Source organism: Doryrhamphus excisus, linkage group LG17 (genome assembly GCF_037039965.1).
Source record: "Doryrhamphus excisus strain RoL-2023G ecotype Guam linkage group LG17, RoL_Dexc_Guam_v1.1, whole genome shotgun sequence".
NCBI lineage: Eukaryota > Metazoa > Chordata > Actinopteri > Syngnathiformes > Syngnathidae > Doryrhamphus > Doryrhamphus excisus.
This window is the reverse complement of record NC_136373.1, coordinates 6,387,266-6,402,528: the sequence shown is the minus strand read 5'-3', so window position 1 is coordinate 6,402,528 and position 15,263 is coordinate 6,387,266. Positions and strand designations below refer to the sequence as shown.

Below are 15,263 nucleotides of genomic sequence, written 5' to 3'. Positions count from 1 at the left end.
TGTGCCCTGTGATTGGCTGGCCACCAGTCCAAGATGTACCTCGCCTCTCGCCCAAAGACAGCTGGGATAGGCTCCAGCAAATCCGCGACCCTCGTGAGGAAAAGTGAATGAATGAATGAAATTGGGGCGGCACGGCGGTCTAGTGGTTAGCGTGCAGACCTCACAGCTAGGAGACCAGGGTTCAATTCCACCCTCAGCCATCTCTGTGTGGAGTTTGCATGTTCTCCGGGTACTCCGGTTTCCTCCCACATTCCAAAAACATGCTAGGTTAATTGTCCATAGGTATGAATGTGAGTGTGAATGGTTGTTTGTCTATATGTGCCCTGTGATTGGCTGGCCAGTGTACCCCGCCTCTCGCCCGAAGACAGCTGGGATAGGCTCCAGCACCCCCGCGACCCTTGTGAGGAAAAGCGGTAGAAAATGAATGAATGAATGAAATTGAAAGTCCTCCGTTCCTCTCACGCATCATGTAATTTTTTATCATTTATTCGCTCAACATGCAGTAATGTCTGTTGCAATATCATGCAAGTGATGGCAAAGCAATGCAGAACGTCATTAAGTCAGACAATTGCTTTACAGGACTCACTCAAAATTATCATTTCGGTTCGGCAAGTTTCAGCAGGGTGAACTCCATAGTGTCTCCGTGACAGTTCTCACGAAGACCATCTCGGCCTGCAAACATTCTACTGCATGTGCGGACAGGAAAGGTTATCACTATGTCATACATATATTAGCCTTCACGTTTAAAGTACATAGAATAGTGGTTAGCGTTTGCGTGAAGGTAGGAGTTCTTGCAGGCGTTGTTTCCTTGTTTGTCTGTTTGTGTTCAAAATAACTAAAATTTTGCAGGAATTGTCGGAAATTACATATAAAAGAACTGATTACATTTTGAGGGTTATCCAAAATTAAAAATGTTATTTTTCCCTATTTACCTGCTAGCATCATTAAAATACGTATGCAGTTAATAATAATGGTGATACTAGGTATGAACGAGTACACCACTATCTGTAATTGTATCTGTTCATGCATTTAAATTATCTGTATACGTATATCTGTACTTTCCGTGGGTGGGGCATACACAGGAAGTGGGCGTGGTATAACCAGAAATGGGTGGGGCTTAAATATGTACATTATTTTAAGTCTTAAATTGACATTGATTGATCCGAAGTCACTAAATGTATTATTACTCAGCTATGTGTGTACTGTGTATGTGTGTAAGTGATCTGTAAGACTTTGTTATGTAATATTTATGATACATACAAACATCCAGTGATAATACAGATACAGATAGTGGTGGAATCGCTCTATCTCTAAAACGAGGTTACCTCAAGACGTCTCTTAGAAAGTGTGTTTCATGTTTGTACTCAAAAATGCATTATCCGTAATAATGAGTATATTTTTGATGGGAAAGATATTGAAGAATGAACTCATATATATCATATCACATGTACAAAAGGTTGTACAGGGAAAAAACTAGCCCTGGTATTTATTTCTTGCGGGGTGTGACACTTGCCCTGTAGCAACAAGAAGGATTTGGAGATTTTGGAAACCTGAAGACACTTTGAATTTCAACAAGTAGAGACACAGCAGGAAATCTCATGTCATGCATAAACTGACATTTATTACATGAGTTCAAGTGTTTAAACAGTGGCCAGTGGAATAGGCTCCAGCATACCCCGTCACCCTGGTGAGGACAACCGGCATAGAAAATGAATGAATTAATGTTTCATAATATGAATTAAGACAGTGAAGTGCGCTCACTATATTGTATTAGGTGTTCTTCGATCGGTATCGACCGATATTTAAAATGCCGATGCTTCCGCCAATCAGCTCAGTCAGGTGATCAGGAAGATCTGGGTTCGAATCTCCATTTGGGCATCTGTGTGTGGAATTTGCATGTTCTCCCGGCAAGGCATGGCAAGGTTTTCTCCGGGGACTCCTCCCACATTGGGAGGGTTGGTGGGGGGTCTCTTATGTTCTGTGGACACATGGCCTGAATGCATAATTGACAAAGTGTGGCATGAACAACCCTGAAGAAAGGACAAAAGAAAGTATGAAAAAATAAATGACATTTAAAAACCAACTGTAGTATGGAAACATGTAAATAATAATAGTACTGATTATGATAGTAATGATAATGACATAGATACATCAATAAATACATGCAGACTATTAAATAAATACATGGGTACAACACTATATAATTGCTAGATAATTGTAAGATACTGTATTGATGAAGCAATAATAAACATGGCGTGCACAGACAACAATGAGTAAAACTGTGATGATAACCATAGAATAGAATCGAACTGTGAATTATAGTGAAATATGACCAAAACAAATCACATCAATTGCATTCATTATGCTAATATTGTTGCACGGTGGTCGAGTGGTTAGTGCGCAGACCTCACAGCTAGGAGACCAGGGTTCAATTCCACCCTCTGCCATCTCTGTGTGAAGTTTGCATGTTCTCCCCGTGCATGCGTGGGTTTTTTTTCCAGGTACTCCGGTTTCCTCCCACATTCCAAAAACATGCTAGGTTAATTGGCGACTCCAAATTGTCCATAGGTATGAATGTGAGTGTGAATGGTTGTTTGTCTATATGTGCCCTGTGATTGGCTGGCCACCAGTCCAGGGTGTACCCCACCTCACGCCCGAAAACAGCTGAGATAGGCTTTTTTTTCAATGATCCCAACAATATGCTTCTCTGAAGCTATTCCGCTGTGACCATGCGGGTGTGTCCCATCCGTATCATTTTACAGGTGTGTTACCTGTCAACAGCCCACACGTGCCCGCCTCCCTGCAGGTACATCCAATGTTATTGGACGACGGCGGTGCTCAGGAGGACCTCCTTCGCTGTGAGAAGCCCATAAAAAGCCTTCACAGACACGGAGAAGATACTTAGAGGGACTTGACTCTCCTCTTAGTGAGCCCCTCTGCTCTGCTGAACCTCTCTCTCCTTGCAACCTCTCTCTTTTTCTGTGCCACTCCTTTTTCCTTTGAAAATGTCCAGGTCCATGCGTTCCAGTAGAACCGTGACCACCAGCTATGGGTCTGTCGGCAGCAGCGGCGGCAGTCTCATTGGCGGTCTCGTTAGCGGCCGCGGTGGCGGAAGCAAACAGGGCTTCAGTTCCAGCTCTGCAGTTGTATACAGGTCGACACCAGTGATGGCGTCTAGCTCCTCAATGCTTAGGTCCAACATGGGTGGTGGTGGTGGTGGTGGTGGAAGTTTTGGCATGGGTTCTGTCGGTGGAGGAAGTTATGCGATGAGCGCAAGCGGATTCGGATCTAGCGGAGGTTACGGTATGGTGGTGCCCCACATTACCAACGTCCAAGTCAACCAGAGCCTTCTGGCTCCCTTGGATCTTAAGATCGATCCCAGCATCCAGACCGTGCGTCTCCAAGAAAAGGACCAGATCAAGACTCTGAACAACCGCTTTGCAGGCTTCATTGACAAGGTAGGCATATGTTCATATCCAGAGACAACCTTTAAGTTTGTGGAAAGATTGATGCAATCTAACCGAGCATCCATGAGCATTGCTGGAACCCTTACCACAGGTACAGGCAGAAACACGATAGCAGTCGTATCCAATGTACGATGCCTGTCAACTCAAGGCGTGATCACGTTACAACTTATTGAACTCTAGTCCTATAGTAGTGCAGCAAATGATATCTGTGAGTAGGTTCAATACTTGTGCGTTTAACCAGTGTAGCAGTCAGCTGAGGATTGGGAATTTATCCCACACCATCTGCATAAAAGTCAACAATGTAACCTTAGGTCAATTTTGACAGTTTTGCATGGATTCCCAAAAGAAGAGCAAATATGTGAGGTGTGTTAAAAGGGGAGTGGCCAGATGAGGTGGGGCACCCAAAACAGAAGGATGTGCTCCAACCCCCTCCCCCTTTTCCCCCAGGCAAACTGGTCCAAAGTCCAAACATGTTTTCCCACTACTCATCACTAATTTCAACACAATTACATTAAGAACCTTTTTGGGTGGGGTTGAAATGTTGTTAACTGAGGGCACCGAGATACCAAAAAAATACTTTTATAATACCAAGATGGCGTATCCTTGCCAAAACCGTAACCTTTTTCTCGAAATTCCTTTTTCCTAGGTGCGCTTCCTGGAGCAACAGAACAAAATGCTGGAAACCAAATGGTCGCTGCTGCAAGATCAGACCACCACCCGCTCAAACATCGATGCCATGTTCGAAGCCTACATCGCCAACCTGCGTAGGCATCTGGATGGACTTGGCAACGAGAAGATCAAACTGGAATCCGAGTTGAAGAACATGCAGGGAATTGTGGAGGACTTCAAGTGCAAGTAAGAACACCGGAAAGCCGCCGCTGCTCAGCTGTTGTTCCCAAACTGATTTGTCCATCTTTTTCAGATATGAGGATGAAATCACCAAACGTGGTACCCTGGAGAATGAATTTGTTCTCATTAAGAAGGTTGCACAAGAAGCTTTTTTTCTCTATTTCTGCAACTGGAAAGCAAAATAAAAGTACGTTTAATTGCATCTTCTCATCCACCAACAGGAGGTTGATAATGCCTACATGGGAAAGATCGACCTTGAGGCACAAATCGATAGTCTCCAGGATGAGATTAACTTCCTCAGAGCAATCTACGACGCAGTACGTAAAGAAAACCTCAATCTTTAAACACCTTGGTGGAAGACCTCACCTCCATCAAGCTTCACGCACTTTTATATTAGGAGCTGCGTGAGCTTCAGAGCCAGATCAAGGACACTTCGGTCGTCGTGGAGATGGACAACAGCCGTAACCTTGACATGGAGACCATCATTGCAGAGGTGAAGGCTCAGTACGAGGACATCGCCAACCGTAGCCGACAAGACACAGAAGCATGTTATCAGCAGAAGGTAGGTTTTGGAATACTTTGGAATACTACAAAACCTCACAGGCTGAATATAAAACACATATTCTGCCTCCAGTATCAGGAAATGGAGGCCTCTGCTGGCCAGTATGGAGATGACCTCCGCAGCACCAAAAACGAGATCGCAGAACTAAACCGTCTGATTAGCCGCCTCCAGAACGAGATCGACGCAGTCAAGGCTCAGGTCTGTTCAACGCTCCACCAGACTACATATTCCGAATACATCATCACTAACGTTCCTAATTTGCAGCGTGCCAACCTGGAGGCTCAGATCGCAGAAGCCGAGGAGCGCGGGGAGCTGGCGGTGAAGGACGCCAAAGCCCGCATCAAGGACCTGGAGGAGGCCCTGCAGAGAGCCAAACAGGATATGGCTAAACAGATCAAGGAATACCAGGAACTCATGAACATCAAGCTGACTCTTGATATTGAGATCGCCACCTACAGGAAACTGCTGGAGGGCGAGGAACAGAGGTACACAACTTTTGTAATCTTTTCCTAAAAGTGCATTGTGTGAAACCATTTTTTTGGACCTTCTCTGCAGGATTAGTGCAGGCGGGGCAAATGCAACCATTCACATACAATCCTCAGGATCGAGCGGCGGCGGCGGCTATGGTATGGGACTTTTTTCTTTCCATTACTAAATACGATATTTAATATCGTTTAATATAAATACTGGATACATAGTCATACAATTACAAAATTCAGTCATTCAGTAACCTTGTCTCATAACTACAGCCCTAGATTAGCCTGCTGCTATGTTTAATAAAACTGCCAGGAACAAATGACGTGTCCCAGGAGGAGGCGTTCATTTGATTGGTTATGTTAAACTTTCTCACGCATTCTCTCCTCCCTCTGTGCCATTTTCATTGGTGGGAGGGATGGAGGCGTGGGTGCGCAGCTCTGCGCCAGACTGCGCTGCTAATGAAATTTACAAAGTGCGCCGGCCAGACCCGGTTAGCGCAACATACGTATGCGCCAGGTGTGCAGCTGGTTATAGAGAATTATAAATAGATTGGATAAATAGAGCCGCATGGTGACCAAGTGGTTACCATGGAGATCTCTTTCTGGAGTTTGCATGTTTGTGTATACATGTTGGGTTAACTGGCGTCTCCAAATTGTCCATAGGTATGAATGTGAGTGTGAATGGTTGTTTGTTCGTATGTGCCATGTAATTAGCTGGCGACCAGTAGACAGCTGGGGTAGGCTCCAGCATACCTGTGATCCTAGTGAGGAGAAATGGCATAGAAGATGGATGTATAAATAAATTGAGCTTGTATCATGCAACAATTTATAAATAAAGTTAATTGTAAATAATTTTGAAAGCAGTTTGTCACTCACACACAATGTAACCTCATATCTTGTCTGTCTTATTCCCATCAGCAGGTGGCGCTGGCGCAGGAGGAGGAATGGGAATGGGAATGGGCTTTGGAGGCGGCATGGGCACTGGGGGCGGCATGGGCATGAGCTACAGCAGCAACATGTCCGGTGGCTACGGCGGCATGGGCGGCGGCAGCAGCAGCAGCAGCAGCAGCACAATGATGACATCAAGAACCAGCATCTCTCGCCGTTGAGACCAGCCCATATTTGCCTCTCCGGTTCACCATCAGGCCGTCAATCAAAAACCTTCCATAGCTTCTATAGCATACTTCATATAGATATATTTCCTGTTCTTTTTTTTTAGTTCTTAGAGTCAGAGAGGTTTCATCAAGCAGAGGTTGAGTCATGATAACACAAATCAGTCCTCTCTTGTACTTGTGACTGCCTTTTAGTTGCAAGTCACACTGTCCTGTAGACAAGATCATACTTGTAGTATCATGACAGAGGACACCAACAGCAATGCAACTATAATCATCACACGCTAACATGTATGACATAAAGAGGTCCTCACAAAATGAAATCACTGTGTGGTGCTCTTTTGTTCAGACGTACGTGTTAAGCGTATACATGGCAGTCACACGCAGTACTTCACTATTTTTTGCTAAAAGCTCCACATGCAGCACTCATTTTGCATCAATTTCTACTTTACTCTGAATGGAAAAATAAACATTGGTCTTAAATCCATCTGGAATAAAGCTGAGCTTCAATGAGTTTGGTGTATTTGTTTATTTTTAATTACTGTATTTTCCGGACTATAAGTCTTTGGTTGGCAGTTCCTGTGACTTATACTCCAGAGCGAATTATAAATGAAAAAACTGTTTATGTTACATAAACACTGGACACATTTTCTGTTCATGTTTATTTTTTGTGTATCTGAATAACCATTGGGGCGGCACGGCAGATGAGTGCTTAGCGCACAGACCTCACAGCAAGGAGGACCAGGGTTCGATTCCACCCTCGGCCATCTCTGTGTGGAGTTTGCATGTTCTCCCCGTGCATGCGTGGGTTTTCTCCGGGTACTCCGGTTTCCTCCCACATTCCAAAAACATGCTAGGTTAATTGGCGACTCCAAATTGTCCATAGGTATGAATGTGAGTGTGAATGGTTGTTTGTCTATATGTGCCCTGTGATTGGCTGGTGACCAGTCCATGGTGTACCCCGCCTCTCGCCCGAAGACAGCTGGGATAGGCTCCAGCACCCTAGCGACCCTTGTGAGAATAAGCGATAGGAAATGAATGAATGAATGAATAACCATTGTGTTAGCATATACACCTATTTAGCCTGTTCTCTATTCTTTTATTATTGTTAGAACTACCTGCAAAAATGTGACTTATGTATGTTTTTTTCTACCTAATTATGAATTTTTGGCCTTATGCGACTTGTACTCTGGAGCAACTTATAGTCCAGAAAATACGGCAAACACTTCTGTTGCAAGACAATTTGCAAAAGCCTCTTATAGTAGTGATGGAAATGTAGTATTTTGAAAATTAACATATTGAGAGGGGGGTAATATTCATGGAATAAGACAAAAACACATTTCCGGTGGTAAATTTTTGGTGGCAATTTGTCAATAGAGGTATCATGTTATAAAATACTAACGGTTGATGCAAATATTATTTGACATTTTGGTGAGCAATTAACTTTTGCACAATATTCTAATTCATAGAGATGCACCTGTGTTATCAGCCAACACATACCCATGTTACCTTAGCTACCACTGACTATTATGTATATTATATTATATTATATTGAAGAAAAAAGTGTCTCATCATCTGGTATCATCTTCACTGTCAAATCAGATTATTGTCTGGTATGTAAATCACAACAAAGGTGTTTAAAAGATTCTAAAAAAAATCCACATGGATTCATATTTGGCATCCAGACTTGACAGATGAAATCCTCACTCATCTCCATCACTCATCACTTCAGCAACTGGGTCACTCGAGGTAAAGAAAGTGGATTTTAATTGGGAGTTTCTCAGGCACACCTCATGACAAATACAACATAAAGTGTCACATGCAAGACATTAAACACACAGCAAAAGAAGCCATGTTATATAAGGGAGTCAAATCCCGACAGTACAGGTATTATTTGGTAGCGAATGTAGAAAAAAAAAAAACATTTCCATGCAAAAGACTTTGCCATCAAAGCTTGTTTGCAGCCAAGGAATGAGGTGCCACACCCGTTTGTTAAATAAAAAGATGTCTTAGATACACTTGCATAGTCTAATGAGATCCAGTAAAAGGTCCACATCATTTAATGACACAGTTGATGTTGTTGTAGTTAGAAGTGAGGGGAGGCAGATCCAATATTCATTCATTTTCTACCGTTTAACCTGCTGGAGCCTATCCCGGCTGTCTTCGGGCGAGAGACCGGGTACACCCTGAACTGGTCGCCAACCAATCACAGGGCACATAGGCTCAAATTATAAAATATAAGCTTCATGAACTGTATAGGTAAAATCTGAAGTTACCTTTTTACATGAATAACTTTCATATATGTTATATGTGTATAAAGAGAGGCTAAACATAGTGTAATAAAACTAAATAAAACTAAAATGAAGTAAAACCAAAGCCATTAGCTATTATGTTTTCAGCAATATTAGCATTCATTCATTCATTCATTTTCTACCGCTTGTCCTCACGAGGGTCGCGGTGTGTGCTGGAGCCTATCCCAGCTGTCGAGAGGCAGGGTATACCCTGAACTGGTCGCCAGCTAATCACAGGGCACATATAGACAAACAACCATTCACACTCACATTCATACCTATGGACAATTTGGAGTCGCCAATTAACCTAGCATGTTTTTGGAATGTGGGAGGAAACCGGACAGAGAGAACATGCAAACTCCACACAGAGATGGCCGAGGGTGGAATTGAACTATGGTCTCCTAGCTGTGAGGCCTGCATGCTAACCACTCGTCCACCGTACAGTTCATAAATCCAATATATAACATAAAATGCGTTTTGTTACTGGTTTAAATGCGTTGGTCTTTACGGTAGTAGTTATTATTAGAACTGTATTGAAGCATTGCTAGGAGCACTCCCCGTTTCCCAGCATCCTTTACTGGGAATATTTCATGCTGGCAGCATTCTTTGCAGGACGGCTTTGTTAATAGTTGTAAATTTTACATATTTAAACCTGTGGGTTCCCTGCAGGTACATTTCTGCTACTCTGCTGCCTCCTGTCTCTACCATGGTGGAAGTGCACCCTGAACCTCATGGGAGGAGCTACCCTGGCACACCTGCAGCCAATTCCCCAGGGATTACTTAAGGTGTCTTGTATTGCCAGATTGTCACGTTTCCTTGCCTCTTAGCTGTGCTTCCATCTTGCTTTCTGGTCAAACTGTTTGGATCTCAGCGGTGCATTTTTGTAACCTTGGTGAGCAATCCATCATTCTTATCATATAAATGTAATTTAATAATTATAATAATGGGCTTTAGATTACTTGAATAAAACAACATAATGACATGATAATGGATCATATAAGGACGTAGGAACACAGACAAACAAAGTGTTACAATGTTATACATTTATATCAAGTATTGATATTGAGCTTATTTGTGGTGGATACAGTAGTGGTGCTGACAAAGCAATATATTAATATGCAGTGTAAATATACAGCACTATCTAAGAACAAAATTCTGATTTTTTTTCAGAACAGAGAACAGAATTTGTTAATATTGTTATCTGTGTTTACATCTTGTACATTAATAAAAAACATAGTACCTTGGAAGTAACCTTGAGAGAGTTACCACATATGTAGGGATCGATACCGCTGTCTTTTTTACTTTAATTTAAGGTAACTGTTGTATGGCTATATGGCCGTCTTACTGGGATCATCAGGGTCAAAAGTCATGATCTCCATATGGATTAGACCTGAGAAAATGAAAAAAAAACATAATTATCATAAACACAATATATTATATTTAACAGTCGCACTTACTCTTCCACTCCCCGATAGCGAGCTCAAGGCTCTCGAAGGAGTCGTCATAAGGCTGAGAGTCTGGTTCGCTCTCCGTGTCGTGATATTCAGCCAAAAAAGGGTGCGAAAGTCCTTGTTTAGCCGTCAGCCTGGTGTCAGGGTCCAGCTGCAACATACCCTCCAATAGTGACACAGCTGCAGGAATACAAAATGCAAAGAAAAATCTAAATCACCAACTCATTTTGTCTTTCAAAGTATATATAACCACATTGGACATTTTATATATATATATATATATATATATATATATATATATATATATATATATATATATATATATATATATATATATATGTGTATATATATATATATATATATATATATATAATCATGTCAACCCACCATTGTCCTCAATACAATCGAACACCTCCTTGAAGTTTTTCTTCTTTTGCGTAGGAAGACCTTGAACATATGATTGTGCCTGTAGAACATGTGCTTACACTTTATCTAAAGCTGTAGACAGTGTGCACTAATACACTTATTATATAGATATGAATAAAAACGTACGTCTTTACTCTGCATCTTCTGCACCAAGGAAGCGTCTGGCGTTCCGGTCAAATGGAGGATCATTTTTAGTTGATCAATACCTGGACAGCATGGTTAGGGAAGGCTCGAATTATAAAGTATAAGGTTCATGAACTGTATAGGTAAGATCTGAAGTTACCTTTCTACATGAATTACTGCCATATATGTTATATGTGAGGCTAAACATAGTCTAATAAAACTAAATAAAACTAAAATGAAGTAAAACCAAAGTCATTAGCTATTATGTTTTCAGCTATATTAGCATTCATTCATTCATTTTCTATCGCTTGTGCATGCTGGAGGCTATCCCAGCTGTCTTCGGGCGAAAGGCGAGGTACACCCTGGACTGGTGGCCGACCAATCACAGGGCACATATAGACAAACAACCATTCACACTCACATTCATACCTATGGACAATTTGGAGTGGCCAATTAACCTAGCATGTTTTTGGAATGTGGGAGGAAACCGGAGTACCCGGAGAAAAAAACACGCAAACATGAGTTAGAACATGCAAAACTCCACACAGAGATGGCCGAGGGTGGAATTGAACCTGGATCTCCTAGCTGCAGCCCCAGTCCCAATATTAGCATTCATTCATTCGTTCATTTTCTACCGCTTTTCCTCACGAGGGTCGCGGGGGTGCTGGAGCCTATCCCAGCTATCTTCGGGCGAGAGGCGGGGTACACCCTGGACTGGTGGCCAGCCAATCACAGGGCACATATAGACAAACAACCATTCACACTCACATTCATACCTATGGACAATTAACCTAGCATGTTTTTGGAATGTGGGAGGAAACCGGAGTACCCGGAGAAAACCCACGCATGCACGGGGAGAACATGCAAACTCCACACAGAGATGGTTGAGGGTGGAATTGAACCCGGGTCTCCTAGCTGTGAGGTCTGCGCGCTAACCACGTGACCGCCGTGCAGCCCCAATATTAGCATAATGAATGCAATTGATGTGATTTGTTTTGGTCATATTTCACTGTAATTCACAGTTCAATTCTATTCTATGGTTATCATCACAGTTTTACTCATTGTTGTCCGTGCACACCACGTTTGAGGATACTGTCGTGTCCAGGAAACAGAACATGGCCAGTGATCATCTCGGCCAGGATACAGGCAGCAGACCAGACATCCACTGTGAGTCATAGAGATCAAATTTAATAAAATAATAATAAAAAATTGCTGGTTTGTAAACATTATCGTACCCGTCTGACTGTAGTGCATCCAGTTGAATATGACCTCCGGAGCTCGATACCAGCGGGTCACCACATAGCCAGTCATCTCACTCTCCGTCTGCCTAGCTAGACCAAAGTCTAGTATCTGACAAATACATAATCAAACATCAAGCGCTTGTTAAAACCCAGCAAAAACATTGCAATTGAAATACTTTACTCATCATTTTGAATTTATTTAGTACCTTGAGTTCACAGTTCTCGTTTACAGCGAGGTTACCGGGTTTCAGGTCCTAAAAATCAAATCAAACAGTCTTTAAATAATTGACACGTAAAACGTTAGAGTATTACCAATATAATAAGCAAACGTATTAAGTATGAGAATAAATGCCATATTATTATAAAAAGTACAAACCCTATGGATAATTCCTGCAGAATGGATGTACTGTAAAGAGAGAAAGCACAAATTAAACGACATTTTGCTGAAACCAAGTTAAAATACAAGAGAAATGTGGAAATATTTGTATTAACACATTTTAGCTTAATGTGACGTCACAGGCAGTCCGTGTTATAAAAATATCTCTGAAAATGCAAGGTCAGAACCATCGCAAACTTCTTTTATAGCTTACTTCCAAACGCTCAACCTCATTAGCTAAAACTTTGGCATCGTTTGACATGAATAGAATAATCTAACAACATTTATAGGTTAGAAAAGTTGTAAAACCATAATAGGTCTGGTAGTTCAGTCATTGTTTCTAGTCGGACCTTTTTGAGTGACGGACATATCAGACTAGCAGTAGTAAGGTAAACAATCACACGTGAGAGCTTCGTCACGAAAACGTGGTATTTTACTCTGTGAGAATATATATTGTTTTGCTTTGGATTTGAATATTTTGTGATGCTTTCGTGTTGTTTTCATTGGTTTGTTCTCACGGGAAATGTGTTGGCAACGTGTAATGTTTAATTCGTCCAGCAGATGTCGACAGAGCTTCGTCTTAATTACAATAACGTCTGTTAGTGACATTTACAAGTGTTGTTTATTGTGGTAATGTGTTGATATCGTCAAATCACTGAACTTTTCATATTAATTTACATCTCACAAGGGATGTTACTTTAGGATATTTACTTTATGTTTGTTTTTGCTGTCTTGCAAACTATAAAGTGAGGAAAAGAAGACAAAAAAGGGATCCAAAAGAGCTTCCCCTCCTTCCTGAATGTTGTTATCTTATCTGTCTAGCTGCACAGAGCTACTGTAAGTACGTGTTGTGAGAGCAGAATAGGTCCAGTTCTTACAAATTTCCCCACTGAGGGACGAATAAAGGCATATCTTAATCTTAATCTTATTTCTATATGCTGGCTATTGCTAGTAAAATACATATGTTAACATAACACATGATGTGTGACAGTGATGTTGCTAGTACATGTAAATACCATAAGAAAATCACGTACTTTAAGTCCTCTAAGAAGCTGGTAGAACAGGTATATGATGATACGGTCGGTTAACCTCCGCTTCTTCATGATGTGACCCAGATCCTGCGCTACAAAGGGCATCACCATATAACTGTAAATATGTGGAAAAAAAGAGGAAAAGATGAGGAACAATCCAACCATAGACATGAATAAGCTTGCAGACCTCACGAACCTCTCCGACACACATACTGTATGCATACATATTTTGAAATTGTCTCGACAAGCTGTGACAAATAACAGAAGAATGTTTTTGCAAACTCACAAAGTTTGGAATTTTTCCACAGAGGAATCAGGTGTGAAGACGTCAAGGAGACATATCACCTTTGGAGGAGCAAAGACATCTCGGTTTGATAATTCTCCTCATGCATTGAAGACCCAACATTGGTTGACTTCCAAGAGGCAAGATTGAGATTATGTATTTTTCTTCAAAAATTTTGCCTGAAAGTACATTATGCTAATTATGCATCATATGTTCAAGTGGGGCTGCATGGTGGGTGAGTGGTTGTGAATCTGCGCTTGGGCATCTGTGGAGTGCATGCATAGGTTTTCTCCGGGTACTCCGGTTTTCCCAGATTTTCCCCAGATTTACAGTATATTTTATATAACTACATAATACATTGTTTACAGTAAAGCCTGTCTTCACAAGCAGGAACACTGCATGGACAGATGTGGGCTCAACAACAACAAACAACACTCCCATCTTGGCCCTGGAGCTGGGATGAGATTATGTGTCAACTTTGCCCTTGAATACTGTACCTTCAATCTAAATTCCCTAGTTTTTTTTTTTTTTAACTTACATTTTCATGTTGTATATGACGAAGCAGACTGAGCTCTCTGTAGGCTCGTTTGGTGTGGATGAGGGACTGGAAAGGACGATACAGCTTCTTGATAGCAACCTTCTCCTTAGTGTTCTGGTCTATTGCAGAGCTGACACACACATTAAATAACGCAAGATATACATAGTATATATAACCTTTGTGTATAATGACTCTTGCAAGAAAAACAAAATAAGTCTATTGTTAAACTAATAGTATTATAACTGTACATATAACAGACTAAAGTATAGTATACCTGATGTACTGTATAGGTCAGTGTATATGACTAAGACAGCAATTTTAAACCTGTCAGCCATTAGTGGTGGTTTATCGTTAGATATGTGGTCTTCTTCTGCCTTAAGTGCTCCTCTTGTTTGCAGAGGAGATTCTTGCATATCAGTAGACCTGCATTGACTTGCTGACTTGCCTGAGGCACACAATAGTGCTTCTGTTTGCAGATAGGAGATAGCTGAGGGTGCATGGAGTGGAATGCACACATTGGGTATATAGATAGTCAACATGGTTTAAAGAGCTTTTAAATTAGCAACCTTTTTTGGCTTAATGGCACGTGTGTGCATACCAACATGAAGTATTTTTGTCAATTGTCTCTATAAGGTAGATTAATTAAAATGCAGTATATTAGATAAAGATCAACACACAGTATATACATCAAACTGATATGTGTAGTATTATCCCGCATCCCGGTTACACTCACCAGACTGTCCCATAGGCACCTGAGCCTACAGACCGCAGCGCAGTATATCTGTGTGGGACTTCCCAGGTTGTCTTCTGGACTTCCACTCTCTGAAAGCCGGGCCTGACCGCATATTCCCTAGGCGGAGAATCCATTGTGAAAATGTCCACTCTGGTACTCATACATAAACTGTTATTACCTGACAGGTAAGAGAGTGGAAGCAAAGGTTGGAGGAGGGAAAAAAGCCATGCCCCCACCCCCCAACAGACCACGCCCCCTTGTATAAGGTGGCTTCGGCAATGGTTCCTGGGATGGAGAGGGAAGT

General features: G+C 41.6%; 2 protein-coding genes across 4 annotated transcripts; one reads left to right on the top strand and one right to left on the bottom strand.

Annotated features, from left to right (window-relative positions):
- The first annotated feature begins 2,896 nt into the window (after positions 1-2,896).
- LOC131136935 (keratin, type II cytoskeletal 8-like) lies at positions 2,897-6,979 on the top strand. 2 transcript variants are annotated; one of them, XM_078797712.1, is made up of 9 exons: positions 2,897-3,458; positions 4,114-4,322; positions 4,390-4,450; positions 4,538-4,633; positions 4,714-4,878; positions 4,951-5,076; positions 5,143-5,363; positions 5,434-5,504; positions 6,276-6,979. In XM_078797712.1, exons 1-9 carry the CDS (start codon positions 3,006-3,008, stop codon positions 6,461-6,463), a joined length of 1,590 nt encoding a protein of 529 aa, XP_078653838.1. In that variant the 5' UTR covers positions 2,897-3,005; the 3' UTR covers positions 6,464-6,979. The 2 variants fall into 2 exon arrangements, with proteins under 2 accessions (XP_078653838.1, XP_057940272.2); XM_058084289.2 differs by having other exon boundaries at positions 6,273-6,979.
- A 2,806-nt stretch (positions 6,980-9,785) lies between these two features.
- On the bottom strand, positions 9,786-15,202 carry LOC131137390 (mitogen-activated protein kinase 12). 2 transcript variants are annotated; one of them, XM_058085296.2, is made up of 13 exons: positions 15,138-15,202; positions 14,960-15,076; positions 14,227-14,356; positions 13,692-13,750; positions 13,409-13,520; positions 12,375-12,404; positions 12,205-12,252; positions 11,993-12,107; positions 11,851-11,922; positions 10,761-10,840; positions 10,596-10,674; positions 10,215-10,388; positions 9,786-10,147 (listed from the first exon to the last, which is right to left on the bottom strand). In XM_058085296.2, exons 1-13 carry the CDS (start codon positions 15,185-15,187, stop codon positions 10,086-10,088), a joined length of 1,128 nt encoding a protein of 375 aa, XP_057941279.2. In that variant the 5' UTR covers positions 15,188-15,202; the 3' UTR covers positions 9,786-10,085. The 2 variants fall into 2 exon arrangements, with proteins under 2 accessions (XP_057941279.2, XP_078653986.1); XM_078797860.1 differs by lacking the exon at positions 15,138-15,202 and having other exon boundaries at positions 14,227-14,345; positions 14,960-15,125.
- Between the last annotated feature and the right edge of the window lie 61 nt (positions 15,203-15,263).